The sequence below is a fragment of the Lissotriton vulgaris genome, chromosome 1_1 (assembly GCF_964263255.1).
Source record: "Lissotriton vulgaris chromosome 1_1, aLisVul1.2, whole genome shotgun sequence".
Taxonomy (NCBI): Eukaryota; Metazoa; Chordata; class Amphibia; order Caudata; family Salamandridae; genus Lissotriton; species Lissotriton vulgaris.
The window spans coordinates 1340963562-1340987222 of record NC_141685.1 but is presented as its reverse complement, the minus strand read 5'-3'; the positions used below and the strand labels follow the sequence as shown (position 1 = coordinate 1340987222).

At 46.1% G+C, this 23661-nt stretch overlaps 1 protein-coding gene across 3 annotated transcripts in view; it reads left to right on the top strand.

The window, feature by feature from the left end:
• The window catches only part of LOC147749132 (solute carrier family 26 member 10-like), a 490027-nt gene extending 467048 nt beyond the window's left edge, over positions 1 to 22979 (top strand). For all 3 annotated transcript variants that reach the window (XM_086966525.1, XM_086966535.1, XM_086966516.1), the window contains one exon: positions 22069 to 22979. In XM_086966525.1, the coding sequence (XP_086822651.1) occupies positions 22069 to 22107 (39 nt within the window). In that variant the 3' untranslated portion in view covers positions 22108 to 22979. The remainder of the gene's footprint in view (positions 1 to 22068) is intronic.
• Positions 22980 to 23661: the final 682 nt, after the last annotated feature.

The window sequence follows — 23661 nt, the reverse complement described above, 5'->3', positions numbered from 1 at the left end:
TCCCTACTGTTGCACTCTCTGGAGTGGGAATAGTAATTTTTACCCCTAAGCTATCCAACGCTTTTCCTACTGTTGCACTCTCTGGAGTGGGAATAGTAATTTTTACCCCTACGCTATCCAACGCTTTTCCTACTGTTGCACTCTCTGGAGTGGGAATAGTAATTTTTACCCCTACGCTATCCATCGCTTTCCCTACTGTTGCACTCTCTGGAGTGGGAATAGTAATTTTTACCCCTACGCTATCCAACACTTTCCCTACTGTTGCACTCTCTGGAGTGGGAATAGTAATTTTTATCTCTACGCTATCTAACACCTTATCTAGTGTTGCACTCTCTGGAGTGGGAATGTCATTTTATACTTCCGCTACCCCTCTATCATTTTTTCACAGGATTTTTGTGATGTGTTGTCGTTCTTTTTTTAGGTTTCCTCCTGGTATGTCGAGGATGTCATCGAGAAAGACAGGTTTTAAACCCTGTGATGCCTGTAACCACGACATTTTGGTGATGGACCTGCACCTTGTGTGTTTGCGGTGTTTGGAGCGCGACCACAACTCCAAATTGTCATCTGACTGACAGCCCATGGCGCTGAAGGCTTTGAGGGAGCAGTCCCTGAAGCTGCTAGTGACTAGGCAGACGACTTCATGAAAGTCACAGTCCCACTCAAGAGGAAGGTCTCGGGACCGCCACTTCCCATGGTGCGTTCCATGCTGCTCCCCGGACTGGGAATCCAAGAGGATGGATAGCTTGGGAAAGGTTTTCTTCTGGCAGCCTTGCCTTGCAGTCAGTGAACACTGCATGCTTATTGGGCAGCTATTCCCACATGCTTTAGGAATCCGTTTCACAAGTGATGACGCAGGTGCCGGACGAGGCCCAGGCCATTCTCTCCCAAGTAGTTATAGATGGGATAGAAGCAGCTAAGTTCACTTTACGCTGTGGCTATGACACGAACAACTCACTCGGCAGAGCGGGTTCCTCGACGATAGTACTCAACGCCACGCCTGCCTAGAGCAACTTGATTTTCTGGGAATGTCCAGGCTTCCCTCAGGGACAAATAGAACTGTCTCAATATATTCCTTTCCAGGGGAACGGGAGTGTAATGAATTTATACAATTATACTATAAATGTGATACAGATGGGTTTTAATATGTTTTGTATGAACATTTTCTAACACTTATTGTTTTTTTGCACATAATTGTATTGGAATATTGTGAATTAAATAACTTTAATAAGTGCTTTAGCATCGCGAGTGGAATTTTTACAAGATAGAGTGTGAATGATTGTGAATGTTTGTGGAGAACAAGTGTATAGATCTAATGTAAAGGTTCTCTAAATGCAAGAGTGGACAAACTCAGCCGTCGATGCCTAGCAGATCACTACCCGGAAGTGGCGCAAGGTCTCTTACAACAGTAGCGAGAGACTTGGCTAGATTTGTTCGCCTCCACAGAGAATGCACAATGTCAACCGTTTTGCACACTGGAGTTTCCAAGGCAGCTCTAGCTGCTCGCTGCTCTTGATGAGGGGTGGGCGGACATCTCCGTTCCACCCACTGAATGTGCGGAGCTTTGCCCCTTCCGCCTTTCGCAATGAAGGCGGAGAAACGAGGGAAATCTCCACACACTCGGGGCATAACGGAAGTTGGCCTTCCGCCTCACGTCACCCTCCCACCCACAGTATTAAATGAGATTAAAAAGCCTAAAATAAGATTGAAATAAAACTTACCTTATCGCGGGGTCATCCTTGTCCATCTAGCCTTCTTTTTGGAACTGCGCATGCGCGGGAGCCTGCGCATGCGCATTCCTCGCCAGGGATGCGCATACGCAGACTCCCGCACATGCCCAGTTCCAAGAAGAAGGCTAGATGGACAAGGATTACCCCGCGATAAGGTAAGTTTTATTTAAATCTTATTTTAAGCTTTTTAATCTCATTTAATATTGCGGGTGGGCGGCGGGCGGGCGGCCCGTAACGAAATACCAACTAATCTCCGTGCCTCTCCGCGTAAGTCCCTTACGCGGCTTCCGCCCACCCCTATTCTAGATAGCCTGAATTGGTCAGTTTCATTATACTGCCTTGCGATAAACCTTGCCTAACTTGATATTTTAATCTGTGTGCCTGCTGATTCGCCGAATTGTTTTTAAACCATTTTTTATTTGCACTTACCTGTAATTGTCGGTCCCCGGTCCATTGCGGGTATATCCCGATTGTTGTGGAAGGATTCAGACTATTTCCGGCCGCGAGGAGGTCAGCGTTCCAGCAGCCTCAAACTCCCGCGATAAAACCGGATGCATTGTTAAAGGCACAGCGGATGCGCGCAGCGGGCGCACCAAAGGCAAGCCCATCTGCGCCCATCTGTGTCCGAATGGGAGCAGAGGACATAACCCCTGTCCAAAAATCTTTAAATCATCCTGCCCCAATGAGATATACATATACATCCGCACAGCTGCTGAACAATCTCAGCCTGCCCCAGCCTGAGTGCGAGTATCTTGATCCTCTGGGTGAGACTACTAAATGCCCTTACTGCAGTTTTAAATTTGACAAGTCACCTCCAAAAGGAGTGAATAGTTCAATTATCGTGAACAGCTCCCTCCAGCAGAATAACTGTCCCTCTTACTGCTGCAAATCCACTAGCACAGCTTTTACCTTCTGGAATATTAACTGTCGCTACCTCCCCAAACATAAATTGGACATATTCGACCTATTAAGTAGTGAACAGCCTGATGCTATTTTTTTTATGGAAACATGGCTGCATACGAGCTCGGGCCCGGACGTGGCCTCTGCCTTACCCCCTAGCTATGATATAGTTAGGATAGATAGAGAACTTAAGATAGGGGGTGGTATTGCCATAATATTTAAAAAACCTTATTCATGCAAACTAGAAGCACTCTCTTCAAGGGATGCGAGGCAGACCTTTTTAAACTTGTGTTGACTCCTCATTTTACCTTATCTAGTATTCTTGTCTACCGCCCCCCTGGCTCATTTACAGAGTTAATGTCCCCTCATCTTCTTAAGGCGGCAAATGTTACTATCCTGGGTGATCTTAACATTCATTTGGATAACCCTAAATGCTCAACCAGCAGCACGTTGATTTCTGACCTTGCAGCAATTAATTTGCTGCTTTGTAATACACGTCCTTCTCAGATGGCAGGTCACTTACTGGACCCTATATTTTCCAACCTGTCTGATATCCCATGTTTACCATCTCTTCCTTTATGCTGGTCAGATCACTATGCAGATACATTTTCCTGCACCGTCCCAATCTATCTGCCCACATTTACCTCTGGCACACAGCAGAAATCTAGGAATTAGAGCAAACTGGATTGAATGCTTTCAATAAGCTCCTCTCTGATAATTCCCCCTCTATTCCTCATGTCTCTATTTCTTCCTCAGACATAATCCATAGTTGGATTCTTAAAGCAATTGACAACTGCCTTCCTGTTTCTACTAAAAAACGACAAATAACCATTGTTCCCCTGCCCCTTGGTTCACGGAGCAACTAAAAATAGAAAAAAGCAAATGCAAAACCTTACAAAGACATTGGAGGAGAAACTACACAACCGACTCCAAAGTAAAATATAAAAATGCCCTAAAAAAATATCAAGCCCTTTGCGAAGACGCTTGTGCGATTTATGTTGCATTCACCATTTCCAATGCACAGAACTGTTTGGGAACATTGTTTTCAGTGGTTAAAAAACTATCAGGCTCAGATACTCAACCTACACCCCGCCTTAGATGGTTCACAGTGCGATGACCTCGCCAATTGATTTGTGAACAAAGTTAAGCATATCCATTCCATGCTTAGCAGCTCTCTGACAGCCATGACCATGCAGCAAAACTCTAGTCTTGAATCCACTGATAGGGCAGAATCCACCAACAAACTACACTCCTGGTCACCACTAGACATTAACTCATTCAAAAAAATCTTGGGTAGCATCAAATCAGGTTCACCTCTGGACCTTTTACCCTCTACGGTGCTGCAACAACTTGACACACCCTCCCTCAAATTAATTATGGATCTTCTTAAGGTCTCCATACATCCGATATACTCTAAAATTCTGGAAAAATATATACATTTCTAGCTCACACAGTTTGTTGAATCTTCTAAATTCTTACATGACTCCCTGTCCGGTTTTAGAGCCAGTTTCTCAACAGAGACAACTCTACTGGGTGTTACAGAGATGCTGAGACACCAACTGGGTGTGGGGGGTACAGCAGCCCTCATACTACTCGATTTGAGCGCAGCTTTTGGCATGGTGTCTCACACCATGTTAATAAAATCCCTTCAATCCCTCGGCATCTCTGGCTCAGCTCTGAACTGGTTGACATCTTTTCTTACCAACCGCACATTTAAAATTTGTTCCTCTGCTGCTGCCTCCAAACTTCACTTCTCTGATTGTGGAGTCCTCCAGGGCTCTATTCTTAGTCCATTGCTATTTAATATTTATGTCAAGCCATTGGCGATCATTGCAGAGGAGGTCGGGCTGTCCTTTTTTTCATACACAGATGACACCCAGATCATCTTCTCACTTTCTACTGAGAAGATGTCTGGTCCATCAGCTCCTCAAAACGGCCGAAGGAAAGTTGCAGCATGGATGCAAACGAACATGCTTAAACTTAATGGCAACAAGACCGAGGTTCTCATTCTGGGGAACAAAAAAGAACTATGGGCCCCCAGCATTGGCCTACCGAATTGGGAATTCCACCCCAGCCAACTCAACAGGTCCGTAACTTGGGCTTCATTATTGATGACCAGCTGTCCATGAGACAGCACGTAGTAAAGGTGGCAGCTACCTGCTTCGCTGTATTAAAATGGCTAAAAAAAGTTGTCTGGATGCTTCTTTGCTCCACCCAGAGAATGGTGGTCTAAGCATGTGTGACCTCAAGAATAGATTATGGTAACATTCTCTATCTAGGTGCCAAAAAAGATATACTACGGAAGCTACAGGTTGTGCAGAACGCTGCATCTAGACTACTATGCCGAATTCCCAAAGGCACTTCCATCTATCTATCTACACGATCTCCATTGGTTGAAAGTGGAAAGCCGCGTTAAGTTCAAAGCCTTGAGCATTTTCTTTTTAAGCTCAAGTCCGTCACTGCTCCCCAATACTTGCAACCCCCAGTCCAACCTTATCAACCTTCACGATTACTGCACTCCACTACACAGGGGAAATGTTTGGTACCCAGGGTTAGACTCTCATGGATGGGAGGTCGCTCCTTTGCCTTTCTCGGCCCCATTCTGTGGAACATTTTGCCTGTATCGCTTCGGCATGAAACAACTTCGCAAACTTTTGCAAAGGTCTAAAGACATGGCTGTTTAACCAATAATACCATACTTTTGTTTCCATCCTTCAGGCTAGCGCTGGGAAACCCTTTTTGGCTAGCTGTGCGCCTTACAAAAACAATTTATCATAACATAACATAACATGGAGCTCAGTTTCCTCTAAGCCTTTCTGCCAATACCACTCCTGCCCAGAGTTCTCAAGAAGATCAAGAATGACAGGGCCCAAGTCATCCTTGTGGCTCCAGACTGAGCATGGAGAGTCTGGTATCCCGAGATTCTGAACATGAGCATCAATCCTCCAATCAGGCTGCCCCTTCAGGAGGAACTCCTGTTGCAGTGGAGAGTCATTCACTTGAACCTGTCAACTCTTTGCCTTCTTGCATGGAGATTGAGTAGCGGTAGTTGATAGCTTTCAACTTTCCTTCCGAAGTCTGTAATGTTATTCTGCCAGCCAAGTGTCCCTCCACCAAGACAGTATACTCCTGCCCATGGAAAAAGTTTGTATCGAATTGTACCAAAAAGTCTATTGACCCTCTTTCTGCCTCCCTTTCTGGTATTCTACTTTATATGTAGACCCTTGCCCAGCAGGGCTCTGCTCTGGACACTCAAAAAGGGTATCTTTCTGCCTTGTCTGCATTCTTGCAGCTGCGTGACCAACCCTCCTTATTTAAATCTCCCATTGTAAATCGATTTCTAAAAGGTCTTATACGTATGTTCCCACCTTCCCCTTTCAATATGCCTCAGTGGAACCTTAATTTGGTACTCATATTTCTGATGTGTGCTCCCTTTGAGCCTTTACACAATTGTCCACTCAGGTTGCTCACCATCAAAACAGCCTTTCTTGTGGGTATTGCATTGGCCAGGAGGTTATTGAGCTGCAGGCTTTATTATCCAAGCCCCCCTTACTATAAGTTTTTCCTAATAAACTGGTGCTTCGCTCTAGGGCCTCTTTCCCACCAAAAGTGGTAATAACATTTCATGTTGGCCAATCTGTCACCTTGCCCACTTGCTATGCTCTTCTACATCCCTCTAAAGAGGAGGAGCAGCTCCACTATCTGGTCTCAAAAAGAGCGTTGTTGTTCTACCTTAACCGCTCATGAGATTTTCGGGTGGATGAGGTATGTTGGTGCGAAGAAAGGTTAGGCAGCGCAGAAAGGGACCATCACTCGATTGATCGATCTCTGCATCAAGATCTGCTATGCTCTGGTGAAGAATCAGCCTCCTGGAGGCTTAAGAGCTCATACCATAAAAGATAAGGCTCCAACCACTGCGTTAGTCCATTGAGTTCCCGTCCTGGAAATCTGTCAGGCAGCACCGTGGGCAACCTTGCACTTGTTTACCAAGCATTACTGCCTGGATAGTCAGGTCTGAAGGGATGGACACTTCACCTGTTCGGTCCCGCAGGACTTCTTAGTCTAAATTAGTTTGCAGACCCACCTCTGGGATAGTATTCCTTGGGTATCTATTCAAAGGTAAGTAATCTGCAGCTAGATGTCTCTATCAGATGAACAAGTTACTTACCTTCGGTAACATTTTATCTGGTAAGGACAATATCTAGCCACAGGTTCCTTCCCAACCCCCCATCCTCCCCACTTTGCGGACAGATTTCTAGAGTCATGACTGATTCCTTATAGGTCACTATATTGGACACACCTGTGTCAGTGCACTTCACGGCCCTGCTCTTCTGGCATGGAAAGTCGTGAAAAGTAACTGACGTCAGTGTACCAAGCTGGCGCCTATATAGGTGTTGTAGGCGTCACTTTCCACACGAACGACACCGACAATGTCACGTGAAGCTGACCAATGCCACCGACCATCATGCTTGGGTACTGCTCACAAAAAATCTTCCTGATCCAGTCTGACGCCTCGAGAATTCAAAGGTAAGGAATCTGTGGTTAGATATTGTCTCAACCAGATAAGGCTTTACTTTAACTTGTTCTCATAGTATATATAGCATATAATTATATACAATTAAGTAACATCCTATTTAATGTAAAACTGTTTTTCTAATGTTTGAAAAAGTTTCATAAACTTTTAAAGTTTTCCCAGGATTGTACTATACGGAGATGTCCATCCCTGTTGAGAAGGTCTCCGCCAAGTGTGCTGAACATAAAGTATGGTTGTAAAATCAGTACTAAAAATAACTTTATGGTTATTTTTGGTATGTTTACTTACTCCACCCCATGTTTCAGGGGATGGGAGCATGTAAGTGTACACTTTTGAGTAATTTTACACTCATAGATTGGTGAGTAGCCAAAAGTAGTAAAGCTACTCAAACATGTAAGAGTACATTCATTTGCAATAAATCCACACATGCAGGTTTAGCTTGTGAATAGGCCCCTTAATGTCTAGTAAAATGACAACCAAAGTAATGAGCTTGACAGACTCCTCAACCTTTTAGCTTAATTGTAGGTGGACACAGTGAAGAGAGAGAATGGTGTTGGAAGTACAACTATCAAGAGCATACAAACAAGTTCACAAGAAGTAGGTCAGACTTAGGAAGGTCTTATCTAAGAAGTGTTTCCCGCAGAATGCGCAGTGATTGGACTGTGAACTGTGACATTGCTCTGGGGTTCCAGGTTGCTCCGAGGTCACTGGTCACACAAAAGCTGTGTCTGTTTGTTTAATCTAGACTTGATTTAAAAGATCTTTAAGTAGTTTGTGTCTCTTATCCTTAAAAGAGTAATTACCTTTCCTTCAGGCAAATGGGGTTATCTTTCCTACAGTTAAAATATTGAATGATGTTGAGGGGGAAGGGATTACAGAAGGCACTTTGCACGCCAGAAGATAATAACCAAGCATATTTTTTTTGCACAGCAGGTCTTAGACTGCATGCTTAAAATCATTCCACTTTTTGGAAGTATATATTCTCTGATTCCTAAAATGTGGGCATAAATGACTTCCTCAACAAAAGTGGAAGTGAATTATTGGGTTATGGCCCAAGAGGTGTCATTCTGATTTATGTTTTTTTAATTGAGAGAGCAAAACAGAAGAGAGAGCAGAAAATTGGCTTTGTAGATAGGTCTAGGCACAAGGAGTAGGGGTAAGGACCTCTAAAGAAATACAATTGGGCATCCATCAGTTTCAAAATGCTTCTCAAGTTTAAAATATTTAATTCAAAATATAAAGGCAATACAATCTATGCAAGTCTTTCACTTCCCGGCTCGTGTTATTGGAGCTTTAATTCTTTTTTTAGCCTAAAAATGAACGGAAAGGGGGGCGTGGCCAACAGCATGGCCGGATAAGACGCAGACCTCCGCAGCTCCAGAGAGCTGATCTAAATCTGACATTCAAAACAGCACGAAAAGTCCCGTTTTCGCGAGCGAAGGATCGCGGAAGGTCCAGACACTACCAGGGGACCAAAATCGAAGCTCCCCGACATCAGAACTGAGAGTAAGGCCGCTCCGAGCCCAGCACCAGCACTGCAGACAGGCCCAAGATGGCGGCGGAGCTCAAGTCAACAGAGAGAGAGCCCGGGTTGGAATAAACAGCCGAGCGGTGAACACCACGGGAGCCCAGCTGCAACACCCAGAAACGGCTGCACTACCCCGAGAGGGGTAGGAAAGCCGAAAACCAGAGCCTGGCGACGCGCCCCGGGCCGCCGCGCATCCGTAAACGCCCAGACCCTAGGGCCAGGCCCAGACGCCCGAGGCGGCGACATACGGAGGGAAGGTGAGCGGCCCTGGCCCTGGCCCTGACCCATCCCCCGTGGACACGCCAGAAACGGCTGCGTGGCGGCACCCAGGCAGGGAAGGAAAGGCGGAAAGCCAGAGGCCTGGCAAGATGACCCGGGGGCGCCGCGCGGCCCAGAACAGACCGACCCTGAGGCTGGGCCCAGTGGCCCTGACACGGTGCACCGAGGGAAAGAAAGTGGGCATCCCCTGCCTTGGTCCACAGCCATTGGGGACTCCAGACACGGCTGAGTGACGGCGACCCGGTAGGAACAGGAAGCCCGAGCATCAAACCCGGCGGCACGCCCCGGAGGCACCGCATGACCGAGAGCACCCAGACCCTGAGGCCGGGCATGGAGGCTCTGGGACGGTACAACGAGGAGGAGAGGGGGGGTCCCCGGCCTTGACCTACATCCTGCGGGCACATCAGACTCGGCTGCGTGGCGGCGCCCTGGCAAGAACAGGAAGGCGAGAGGCGAGGGCCCGGGGGTACGCCCCGGGGATTCGCCGCGCAGACAGGAGCACCCAGACCCTGAGGCCAGGCCCAGAGGCCCTGTGACAGTGCAACAAGGAGAATAAGGTGAGCGTCCCTTGCCTTGACACACACGCTGAGGGCACATCACAGCGAGGCCTGGCAGCGGGACCACGGGAGGCAGCGGTGTCACCCCTAGGGGGGCTACAGACAAGTGGCAAGCAGGGCAGCTGCCCAGAGCCGGGGGGACCCCTGACGACATCTGGCGACACCTGCCCCAAGACGGCAAGGGACAGGCAGGGGAGATAGGAGCCTACCACCCTAAAGAGGGGCGGCAGCACGGCGGTGGACGGCCGGCCAGAGAGACCTGCCCATAGATCCGAAGGGAGAAACCGGGGAGATGCTGCAGGGGTCCCTCGATCCCCCAAAACTCTCCCCCCCCATAGAAACGGGGATAAGGCTCAGACCAGCGGAACAAAGTTAGAGCCTGAGGCCAGCGGAGGTACGGGGAGAAGTACACCCTTAGCCGGGTGGCGCCCACGGGGAGAGAGATCTGCCGAGGACTGACAAGCCGTAAGGCCGCGCAGGCAACCTACATCACAGAAGCCACAGAAGGCTAGACAGAGCAGTCCCAGACAGAGTGGGCACCTGTGGAAGCGGCGAGAGACAACACAATTACGAACGTCGATGCAAGGGCCAGGCTGATAGGGGCGCGCAGAATGGGGGAAAAGTACACTGTCACCAGGGCGCCACGCCAAGAGACACTGGACCGCTATGCCGCAACCCACACCCCGCTGGACTGCGCCTCCGGGCACACGCTCAGACACAGAGCGCCTGATGGGAGCCATACAAGCCTCAAGAGATGACATACAGGCGTCCCGAGCAGCGCTAGAAGTCAAAATCCGGGAAATGGGCTCAGAAGTCATGCTGCTAAGACGACTTTCGCAACCTAACGGAGAGGGTGACCATAGCGGAGACGAGAGTGGGTGAGGCGGAGGACTCTATCTCTATTCTCAAGAAGGACATGGCGGAACTGCCAGCATCACACCGTCAACTACAATGGAAGGTGGATGACGGCAAAAATAGGGCCCGCCTCAACCTTCGCTTTGTGGGTTTTTGAGAGGGACTCGAAGGGACTAACATGGCAGCGTTCCTACACTCTTGGATACAGAAAACTTTCCTGACGACGCAGTTCTCTAATTGCTTTCTGATTGAACGTGCCCACCGCGCGCTGCTGGCGAAACCGCCGGTGGGGGCGAGGCCGCGGCCAGTCATCGCAAGATTCCTGAACTTTGCTGACTGAGACCTGCTCCTGAGGGAAGCCAGGAAACTAGGGGAAATCCGACTAGAAAATGCCCAAATAATGATATTCCCGGACTATAGCCAAGAAGTGCAAAAACAAAGGTGCTCGTTTGATCAGGTGAAGGCCAAGCTGAGAGAATTGAATATTCAATATATGTTGCTCTTCCCGGCCAAACTGAAAGTGATATACAAAGAGAAGACCCACTTCTTCGCACACCCTGAAGATGCATGGCAGTGGCTGGAGGAACGCCCTACACCCCGGAGGACGGCAAGAGAAAAGCGCATGGCGACAACTACGCCACCCGTTGAAAGATTACAGTGGGGATTGCCGAAGACCCAGAGACGGAGAGGGCTCAGAAATGGAAGACACCTGCAAACGACGCCATATCCCACACGGGATAAGACGGGCAGACAGAGGCGGAACTCGGCATCATTAGGCGCAGGAAACACGGCGGGGTCCAGATTTCGCTGCTTAGAAAGGAAGGCACGCTCAGAAGGAGAGGAAGAATGGAAGGCCACTCCTCGGGTGATGAGGCAACGGATGCGTCGTCTTTGCATCCATTGGTAGTAGCAATTCACGAGATGGAGCTGGACAGGGCTAAGCAAATGGGGAGCACACAGAACGATACCCAGGACTCACATTCTTGATTTGGGACGATATGGACAACGGAGATTCCAGCTCGTAACCGGACTGCACGCAAGTTATAACCACCCCCTTTTTAACTATTGACAGCTACATATTGTTCCTTTGCACTTCTACGAAGCTAGAGTGGGAATGTGGCTTATGTTTTCTACATAGACAGTTAACATTGGTTTGAGGGGTGTTACTTGGGGGAGGGCGACAGACCTTCTCCGCCAGACAGTCCTAGATTTTCTGTTTTTGTGTAAGATGGGACTACAGGGGGAGGGAGGTAGGGTGGGGGGAGAGACAGGAAGTGGTCTTGGTATCAAGTTGGGGGGGAGTGAATGTGTTTTCATGCGATTACATGGATGGGGATGGGGGAAGTTATGCAAGTTCTCAGGTTGGAGTAGTTGGGGAACAGGGTGGGAAGGGGGAGGGAGAGGGGACAACAACGGGACACCCCACTAGAGAGGGACCAAAACCCATCCACAGCAGGGCTTGGCAAGATGTCAGATAGACACACGGAACAGAGCCAGAGTCCAGAGGGGCTCTCAATGCTAACATGGAACGTGGATGGTCTAGGCAGCAAGATCAAACGTTGCCTAGTAAACGCGTACATCAAACGGGTAGGCCCAGACATCATACTGTTACAAGAAACACATCTTATGGGTAGCAACTGCAATTTTTTAGTGAGAGGGCAATACAAGTCCTGGCACATGCGGGATTTACCAAAGGCTCAAGAGGGGTGGCGATACTGATTAGGAAAAACCAGCCGTTCCGAGGGGCACGGATCTGGCCGAACCCACAGGGCACATATGTGGGAGTGAGGGGCACCTGGAGAAGGAAGGAATACACGATCATATGGGCATACGCGCCTCCCAAATTGCAGGCTGCTACGCTGACAGGAGTAACGGAGGTCCGCCATAATTCATCCGACACTATACAGAAACTGTGGGGAGATTTCAACGATGTGATGGCCCAGACACTAGATAGAACGGGAGATAGGATCAGAGACCAGACCCCGACAGCCCTATCCAACATAGTCAATGTTATTGGGCTAACAGATGTCTGGAGGTGGCTACACCCAGATGAAAGAGCCTATTCATTCTTCTCAAGCGCACACAAGGTCTACTCTAGACTAGACTATATATTCCTCGCCAGACACGTTCTGTCGAGAGATGACTTAGCCGAATACAGAGCCAGGGGGATATCGGACCACTCCCCGCTCATGGTCAGGGTCGGACGACGGACCCAGATGGGGGGTACCTGGAGGCTCTCAGCCTGGGACTTACAAAACCCCAAAAAACAGAAGGGTCTCAGAGCAGATGTCAAAGTATACATAGCAGAAAATGAGGGCTCAGTTACGTCCAAAGTGGTACTATGGGAGGCTTTTAAAGCGGTCCTGAGAAACAGGGCCCAATATAGGCTGGCAGAGATGACCCGGGAAGCCCAGAGAGAGCTCACAGCCCTGGAAGCCGAAATATTAAAGCTAGAAAGGGCGTATCAGGATAATAAAGCTACAGGAACTCTACGTCAATTGATAGATACTCAAAGTCAATACAGAGAGCTAGCAACGGGTGAGACCAAAACGCAGGCGTTGGCAATTCTGCATCATCTATATGATGTAGGAGACATATCGGGCAAACTGCTGGCATGGTTAAGCAGGAGGGAGAGGGACGCGAGGTGGATAGAACAAGTGCGCGACACCCAAGGAAACCTGATAGGGTCGGACGTTCGGATCGCAGACACCTTTGCCAAGCACTACCAGTCATTTTATGAGGCGAGAGAGCTAGGCACACAAGAGGATGCCCTGAGATATATGGAGCATCTCGTACTCCCGACACTGACGGACACAGACCTCAAAGACCTGGAGGCACCCATTACACTGGCGAAGTCACGCAGGCCCTGGCTAAATTGCGAGCTGGGAAGTCCCCAGGCCCGAATGGGTTCCAGGCAGAATTCTTTAAGAAAACGGCTGACCTTATAGCGCGACACCTGCTGGGGCTCTTCGAAGGGGCACTAGAAGATGGGGTACTTCCTCCAGACCTGCGCATGGCCACGATCATCCCAGTATTCAAGGACGGTAAGCCGCCAGAGGAATGCTCGTCCTACCGTTCTATTTCTTTGCTCAATATTGAAGTGAAACTCTTGGCGACGGTAATGGCCCTTAGATTACGGAAGGTGATCCCAGAATTCGTCCACTTGGACCAAACGGTGTTTCTCCCGGGTAGGGCTACTAGATTCAATCTCAGACAGTCCCATAACTGGCTGCAGGAGGTGAGCTGAAGACAGGACCCCCATTGGTTCCTGTCGCTGTACGCGGAGAAAGCGTTCGATACAGTTCACTGGCCTTTCTTAGAGGGAGTGATGATAAGACTAGGCTTCGGACCAAATTTCAGGAAATGGGTGCAACTGCTTTACACAGACTCGAGGGCTAGGGTCAAAGTAAACGGGATCTTGTCATGGGATTTCCCAATGAGAAGGGGAACTAGGCAGGGATGCCCACTGTCCCCCCTGCTCTTCACACTGACGATTGAGGTGCTCGCGGCTGTCAGGCAACATCCAGACATTAGGGGTTTTCAGTTAGGGCCACTAGACGTCACAGAAGAAAATATATCCCTCTACGCCGACGATGTCCTCCTATATATTGCACACGATACCGGTAGTCTTCTCTGAGTTAGAGCGCTACGGTGTGCACGCGGGCTATGGGATAAACTGGCACAAATCAGTCCTATATGACCCCAGAGGCAGAGAACAGTGGGTGAACCTCCTGGAGAGGATGCTAACGACGATGGAAGGTTTCACCTACCTTGGAGTGTTCATGACGCTAGAGCACCTCATATGACACAAATGTAGGACGAATTCTATGGAACTTCGTAGAGGACGCGAATAGGTGGTGGCGCTTACCTCTTACGCTTCTAACCCGCGCGGCCATGTTCAAAATGATGACGCTGCCCAAGCTTCTCTACGCGTTTCAAGACGAATATTACCCTCTCCCTCGAAGGGTTTTTAGGAACATCAACTCAGAGGTCCGCACGTACCTCTGGCTTGGCAAACAACCTAGGGTAGCACTGGCGACACTACAGTGACACCAATATGGTGGGGGGATCTCGCTCCCTAACACGGAGGCCTACTACTGGGCAGAGCACCTGGTAGTCATCAATGACTGGTTTCATGCCCCGGCTACGCACCTCACGTATGCATTGGAGAGGCACACCATGGGTACCCGCCCGTATAACTATTATCTGTACGGATACAGAGGGAAGGGGAGGCTACTGCCGGCCACAAGGCTCACATTAGTGCTTTGGAATAGAGCAAATAAGACCATAGGTTGGGAGGAGAAACACACCAGACAAACACCCATATGGCACTGTGCATGGCTGCAAGAGCTGAATGAATTGAAAGGGTTCAAAAGGTGGGACGACATCGGAATCTCGACCCTGGGAGATGTGATAGCGAGGGGGACACTGAAGTCATTTCCAGACTTGAGAGCGGAGTTTGTCCTTTTCCCCACACAATACCTGAAATACACCCAACTGAAACATGCATGGCAGGCAGAAGGAATCCCGGAAGACACACTCCCTGAATATGCACCCCTAGAGGGCCGCCTACTACAGGAGCAAATACCGGAGAGAGCGTTGTCACTGACATACAGGACCCTTATGAATAACATGCCTGACGGCATGGGTACTCTCCGTAGTAAATGGGAAAGTGAGGTGGGGGAAATGGACGAAGTAGACTGGGACACTGTCCTTTTGCATCCAAGAGAGGTAGCAATTAAATCCCGGTTGAGGCTCATACAGTTTAATATCCTCCACAGGACCTACTTCGATAGGGTACGCTTACACAGAATGGGACAGATAGGTGACACAAACTGCCTGAGATGTGGCCAAGAAGGGGGAGACTTTTATCATACACTCTGGTCATGTCCGAGGATACAGGTTTACTGGGAGGAGATTCTGAAAGAATTAGGTGAAGTCCTGGAAACACCCTTGCCAACTGACCCAAAACTAGTCCTGCTGGGTATGACCAATGACATAGACCTCAACCGCCTGTTATTGCTCTTCCTGGTGTTGGCCCTAGTGGTGGCTAAAAGAGATGTGGCAAAGTACTGGGGAGCGGCAGCGATACCGCAGTAAGAGGAGTGGCGAAGAGGCCTGGATCTGTATATGGCAGCAGAGAGGGTCACATACAAAGCTAGGGGATGTCCTAAAAAATTTGGCAGAGTTTGGAGTAAATGGAGGAAATATCGGGGACTTGATGGGGGTCTGTAAGAAGGGAGGGGGGAGTAAGAGACACCTAAAGGCAAGAGGGTACTGAGGGCATGCGGGCGAAAAAAGACTGATTGAATTAGAGACAAGGTTCAAGACTAGGTGTGGGAAGAATAGTGAAATATTGTTTTTAATGGTGTAGCCGGGGGGGGGTGGAGGGCTGGAGATCGGGAAGTGTTGACCAATGATGGTATGTCTGTTTTGTTACAATATGAAAAAATGCAAATAAAAATGTTTTTAAAAATAAAAATAAACGGAAAGTCATATTTAAGGAATCAGTTGCAACTTTACACACAGTCATCACCATATGCTGGTCCTGAAAACAAAATGGCATCTGTGCCTGTTTTTAGTAGTATTAAAACAGCTCTGTATTGGTCTGCTGTTCCCTTAAACTCTGAATAACAGGAGTAACCTGTGTTGACGACTTTGTCAGCTCCATGTTTAAATAAGTATTGTATTGCCTCAGTGTGGGGAGAACACAAATCTGTTTTTAAAACAATAGGATTCCAAATTAGCAGAATATCACTATTCAGATAATTTTCCCCATTCTTTTTAGTCCTGATGAAAGCACTCAACATGATGTGCAAATGAGACGCTGAAAGTAGTCAACTTTTTTCATGAGTCATTAATCAGATAGATATCAGGCGCGAGCATATGATTTTATACCTTGCCTAACAGACAGCACATGCTGTCTGGTTTCAAAAGACCTATTCTGAGCTTGCCAAGAACCTATTATTATGTTATGTTATTGAAACTTATAAAGCGCACTTATACCCAAAGGTGTCCTGGCACACCGGAAACCAAGAAAGGGGTGCCTTAAAACGTGAATAACCATGTCTTCAACCCCTTTCTAAAAGAAAGGAGCTCCGAGTCATTCCTGAGATGCCACGGCAGACTGTTCCAGGCTTTCGCCGCACAATGAGAAAAGCTGTTGCCTCCCCAACTAGCTTTTTTATATGGGGAACAGCCACTAGTTTACCTTCGGGGGATCGCAACGCTCTCCCCGGAACATACTATTCAAAGCATCTACTCAGGAGTTCCGGGCCAATGCCCCTCAGTTGACTTAAAAACCGTGCACCCTGCTTTGAATTGTGCTCGTTTTGTCACTGGCAGCCAATGCAATTGCCGGAGTCCATCTCGAACAGAGGCAAACCTTGGTATGCCTGTTAGCAGTCTAGCCGCTTCATTTTGTACTAGCTGTAGTCTGTACAGATTTTTTTTTCAAGTTCAGGTACATACTTTTAACAGTAATCCAGCCGAGACAAAATGAGGGCTGAAACTGCTATCCTAAAACCATTAGCTGGAAGGAAACATTTTATTTTCCCAAATATTCTGAGGAGGTAGAAGCAAGTAGATACAACTCCGCTGACCTGGTCACCAAAATCAAGTTTGTGATCTATGATCACACTCAAATTCTTGGCTTTACCTGTGGGAGCTGGTAACTTTCCCATCACTTCAAGCCACTGGTATAGTGACCAGAGATTCGGATCTTTCACGAAAATAATGCCCTCGGTCTTGCCTACGTTCAATTTCAAGCAGTTGGAGGCCATCCAGCCAGAGATCTCTTTCAGGCAGTCATTACATCTGGAGGCCATAGCTTCCTCAGTCCCTCGTTGTATGGACAACACAATTTGCGTGTCATCTGCATAAGATGTTAGTTGCAGTCCGAAAGAACTTATCAATGCCACCAACAGGCTGACATAAATGTTAAAAAGCGTGGGACTGAGGGATGACCCCCTGCGGCACCCCGCATGGGAGGGCAAAAGGCTTAGATCTATCCCACCCCACATCTACTGTTTGGATTCTGTTAGTCAGGAAAGATTTCAGAAGGCTCCAGGCCCTAGCTACCACCCCTGCCTTTGACAATCGGTCCATTAACACATCGTGATGGACCGTGTAGAAGGCCGCCAACAAATCCAGTAAAATCAGGACCGCCACCCCTCCCTGATCAACCGCTGCTCTAACCTCCACCGTGGCCTTGATAAGGGCCAATTCCATGCTGTGTCCTGCACGAAAACCAAACTGCGTGGGGTTGAGTGCATTGGTCCTAAAAAAAAGAGCTGAGTGGCCTATTGATGGCCTTCTCTAACATCTTAACCGGCAACGGGAGTCGAGATATCGGTCTGTAACTGTTGGGATCGTTTTTATCCAGATTTGTTTTTTTAATAAGGAGAATTCCGGGAGTATTGAAGCGGATTTCCACGATCTGGGATATTCGCTTAAGTCTATGATGGTATTAAACAAGGGTGTAAGGGTGATTGCAACAACCTCAGGAAAGTTTTTAAGCACCGCAACTGGGCAGGGGTCCCTAGGGGACACAGACCGAGATGCCCACAGAAGGTTTATGACCTCAGAGGTCTGTAGCGGATTAAAACCCTCTAGCCTATTGTCGTTATACAGTCAGTTTCACTTGCTTGCTTCTTATTCAATGGCTTGCGTTAGCTTGCCTTATTCATCTTTCCCTACTGTTGTGTAGATTGAAGTGGGACTGGTAGATTTAACTCATCTGGTGTCCAACACTTCCCCTATAGTTGAGAAGATTGGAGAGGGAATAGTAAATCTAAAACCTCTGGAAACCAACACTTCCCCTACTGATGAGTAGACTGCAGTGAGAACAGTACAACTAACCACTCTGAAGTCCACCACTTTCTTTACTGTTGCTTGGATTGGAGTGTGAATACTAAATCTAACCCCCAAAGTCCAAAACCTCTCCTACTGTTGTTTAAAATGGAGTGGGAATAGGACATATAACCCCTCCAAAGTCCAACTCTTACTGTACTGTTTTACAGGATGTAGTGGGAATAGTAAAATATTACTGTGTAAGGGTAAATACTTTTAGGTATTATTTATTAATCTGCTTTAATAGTATTTATTTTAGTATTGTTTAAAATTGTTTGGTTACGTTTTTAGAATAATATAATTTGTTGGTGTTTATATTATTTAAATGTTTTTAAAAACGTAATTTTTCTGTTTACATGATATCAGTTTAAGTAATTCTTGTATTTTGTTATATATGTTTTTATAATTGTTCTTGTTTCTGTTGTTAATATTTGTGGGGATTTTTTTAATTGGCAATATGCTGATATTTTCATATATGTGCGTGTGTGTGTGTGTCCATGTGTCTGTGTTTCTTTTTCTTTTTAATATTTTGTTTATTAAAGTGTTAAATGAAATAATTTGTATATGTTTATGTTAATTTGAAAATGTGTTACACATTTTTTGTCAAATACAATTTAAAAAAAATTAAATAACTACTTTTACCATGTTACTTTTACATTTGAAAAAAGATTTATTTACTGTTGTTTTATATATAAAACAACAGTAAATAAAATGTATTTAAATGTAAAAGTAATATACACACACACATATATAAGTACAATTATGTATATATATATATATATATATATAGAAAATGTATTAAAACTATGTCGTTTGCATTGTATTATTTTGAACTATAATAATATGTTAAAAATATTACATTACAGTTTACATTTATTTAAAAAATCAATATTCTTACCTTGTTTTGGACAATATTACCTTTCACAATTTTTTGTCACAAAATGTTTGTCATTACTATTTTAAGTATAGGATGACAATATTAGTGTAAAGAATATTTTCTACATATTTATGTGCCTTTTTTGTAGAAATTATTTTTATTGGCATGAATAAAGCTCAGAGGAACAACTGTGAAAACAGTGACATGTAAGTCCAACATTGGCCCAAATTGAGATACAAATGTTGATTGTGGCACATGCACTGATATCCAATAATATTAGTATATGAGTGTGAGGGGAAGAGAGGGAATAGGTTACAGAAGGTAGAGAGACGGCGAGAAAAGGAAGAGGGGGAAATAAAAGAAGGGAGGGGAGACAAAACAATGAAATGTGGGAGATAGGAGGAGGGTATAGTGAGGGGGCGTCTGGGGGAAGTAAAACAAGAGTGGAGGGAAGATGCAATGACAGGCTGGGGGACGTCAAAGAGGAGAAGTCATGAGTCAAGGAGAGTTTAGGGGGGATCGTCCCACAGAAAGTGTCCATTTAAGAAGAAAAAGGTCTGCTTTGTCCATGAGTTTGTAAATGAGCTTTTCACTGGATGTAGCCTTGTACATTCCCGTGGGCCATTTCTCATCCGATGGCAGTTGCGAGGAACACCAATGTTGCAGGATATAGATCTTGGCAGCCGTGAGGGCGTTGATGAGTAGGCGGCGGGCATGGCGTGTCAGCTGAGGGAGGGCTTTCAGGTCATGGAAAAGAATTAGGTGTTCTGGAGCAGCGACGGCACATCCATAGATTCCCGAAGCATGGACCATACCACCATCCAGAAGGGCCGATGGTGGGATAGTTCAGTAAAATATGAACAATATCATAGGGCACGTGATCACAAAGCCAGAAGGTAGAGAGAAGCAGCAACCAACAGCCTGAAGCCGTTCTGGCATCCAGTTCCTACACTGGAGGATCTTAAAAATACTGAGCCGCATCCGAGCTTCCCACACTCCCCGGTTATGGCCTTCTCTGAGCTCTATGCAGTCCTCCTCATCATACTCCATCTGCAGGCGAGTTTTCCAAGTCATCCTGAGGCTGGCTATTTGCAGTTGCGATTAGAGTTGGTGGATTAGGAGATTGTAGAATCCAGACATTATGCCTTTGCACGGACCCCAGGCATTAAGGTAAGGGAGCACTGTAGAACGTGGGATGATCCAGAGTTGGGGCCCTAGCTTGCTCATCAGGCAGTGACAGAGATGTGTATAGTGCCACTATTGGGTCTGTTGCAGGCCTAATTCGTCCTGTAGCGCCCTACTCAAGCATGGCCCCTCCTATGCGGATACCATAATTTTTCCAGATGGGAGCCTTGTCTTGTAGCAGTGTGTCCACTGAGAGGAGCTTATGGGCCCTTGCCCAGGTGGCATACATGACCTTCAGTATGTGGTTCGGGCTCCCAGTGGCGGCGGAGCCAGAAAGATAAGGGGTCTGTGATATTTATATGCCTTGGTATTTTTCAACACAGTATTTTGTCGTGGAACCATCAGGAGATCATAAAGCAGGTGCACATGGTTTTAGATGATTGGGACAAGCTTATACTAGATGTTACTTATTGACTAACAATAAAATATGTCCCGGTAAACTTAGAAGATATTAACCCCCAGATTCATCAAAGTCATGTTTTGCAAGTCCTTAATAGCGAATTTTAAGGAATCGCTATTAAAGACGAGCAAAACGGGATGCATGTAGAAATTGCAATATTTTTTGCGATTTTTACTGCTTCCTTATTTGCGATTCGCTAATTGCGACTCGCAAACAAGGAATGGCTTTCCCATTCATTCCTACGGGCCTGAAGGCCCATAGGAATGAATGGGGAGTAATTCCTTATTTGCGATTAGCAATTAGCGAATCGCAAATAAGGAAGCAATTTCAAGGGTGCCAGGGTGTCCAAAGGACACCCTGTTGCAGCCCTGAAATGGTAATGTATACTGGTGTTGGGCACACACATGTCCCAGGGACATGTGTGTGTGTGTGTAACATACAACTTGGTAAAATGCACTAAAGTGCATTTTTCTAGGTTTTTGTTATTTACCACGTAGTTAGACTTCGCTGTAAATAGCTGCCCCAGATTGCGAATTCGCAATTTTGAAATGGTTTATGCATTGCATTTAAGGAATCTCAAATTGAGATTCCTTAAATGCAAATAATCGCAATGTAGCGATTTCTAAAATTGCGATTTCTGCATTTGGGATGATGCATCCCAAATGCAAAAATACCGCTCGCAAAGTGTTTTGGTTTGATGAATCTGGCTGTAAGATACTTTGAATGAAATACCCAAGATGCTGAGAGGATTTGGAAGTCTTTGGAGAAATTTATCTAGCACAGGATCCCAGAGCATCATAACAAATCTAAACATTCAAAAAGTCGACAATCTGCCCATGATTGAGACAGGAGCAACATTCACTTGTTTCAAGCAGTGTCTTTTCTGCAATTAATACATATATAAATGGAACACGCAAATGCTCCAATGAACTGTGGGCCACTAGTGCGCAAAAGCTTAAAGAAAGTGTGAAACACAGAATATGTTTTACTCTGTAGGCTCCCTTTTCAACTTTTCTTTCAGAAAACGACATGCTTTGTGAAGTCCATTGATTCCTAAGAGCAGGATGAGCAGAAAGTGTTTCTCAGTGTAGGATTTCAGTCTCTGTTGGAAGGCTTACGGCTCACTATTTTAAGAAATGACCTTATCTACCACCAACTGAATAAATACGGTCTTCTACACTTATCAGTAACCCAATACCATAAAATACCAAAATTATTTCTCAATATAACACCAAGTATTTAGACATTTGAGTGAATATGCCTGCATGCTGCTCATTGGAGACTTCTACTAACGCCCAACGTTATAATGCCTTTCTCTGCAGTTCATGATGTTCTCTGTTGACACCAATAGTTTACTGGTATTTTTTTCTCCCAGGAGGCACTTGACCAGAAGACTTCGACAGTTTGGGTATGAAAATAAAAGTGAGATTTACCTCTGTAGCAGCCATTGGGTCCCTGGTGCATGTCAGAACCATCAATCTCAGCAACACAGATGGAGCAACATTACTGTCAAGGTGTTCGTTGAGTCCAGCATGCAGTCAGGACAGTGAAGGAAGCTGTACCAGAGAAACCGCACTGAGTTTAAGAGAATACAACTCCAGTGACAAGCTCAAGTGGGGGTACAATGCCTTCTACTGGACATAACATGGAAAAGGACATTGAATACGTGAGAATTCCGATTCTAGCTCAAAGATACAAGCTTGCAAAGTTCTGGTGATTTACAAACTTCAGAATTTCTTTTCATTCTTTTCTTTGTCGGAACTGTGAAGGAGTTGCGTTTGCACTGGTTTAAGAATTCACCCTCAGATTCCTTTCTGCCATCCCAACAATCATATGCTATTTGTTTCTCGAAATCGATGGATAAATGAACTCCCTCGTACAGGAAATGTGCAGCCACCGTTCCATCGATGTCTCTTTCCACAAGTCCTAGTGGATTTTTCAAAACCGCAGGCCGTCTAAAGAATAATCCTATTGCGGTGTTGATTAGTGTGCCTGTACTAAGTTAAATTAATCATAAGCAAGACATCATGAGTTTAAAACGTCTTATTGGACTCAAAAATGTGTGCAGTCAAAAGGGGTCTTTTGGGTGGATTGTCAATTTCAGACACCATCTGTGTTCCCATTTCCAAGCTTTTTTCCAGTCGGTGAGGCATATAGGATTCAATGGATACATCCATTTGTAACAGGACCTACTATAGATCGCCAGCAGCGTGACATATGGGCGGCAAATGTGAAATGTATATGTTGATGTTATCCTACTGCAATAAAATGACCCGTAAAACTTGATTTCAACTAAAGTTAATCTGCAAATGTTTTGAGAAAAATAAACAATGGCAACATTTCAAGTGGCAGGGGGAATACAAAAGTAGAGTAAACCATTTGCAGAGCCGAACACGGTGAATCTACTTATCTGAACGAACAGTGTGTTACAGACCAGTGATTTCATTTCACCAAAATACTTGGAGTAATACTACACTTAACTTTACGTGTACTTTGACTGCCTCAATGACATCACAGGACGTGACATGCAAATACAGGCTAGTTCAATTTTTCATAACAATATTTTATTGGAAATAAGTTGCAAAATGTTTATAAATAGGATTTTGAAACATAACAACCAACCAACATCTGAAACTAGCAAAAGTTAAAAGCATACTTAATTGTAAAAGGGCAGTAGTCACGGATACAGGCAACATCTTGGGGCCAGATGGACGACCTTCAGGGTTTGCGACTTTGCGAGTCACAAAACCTGATATACAACAGTGTCTGAGACACTGCATTTCCCAAATGGGTCACAAGGGACCTGCCTCATTAATATTCATGAACCAGGGTGCAATTTGTGACCCAATGGGAATGGCCCGGCACTCACAGGGATGATGACCTGTGAATGATTTTTAAATAAAGCATTTTTTTTAAATGCAGCCCATTTTCCTTAAAGGAAAATGATAAGCCTGGGCAAAGCACTACG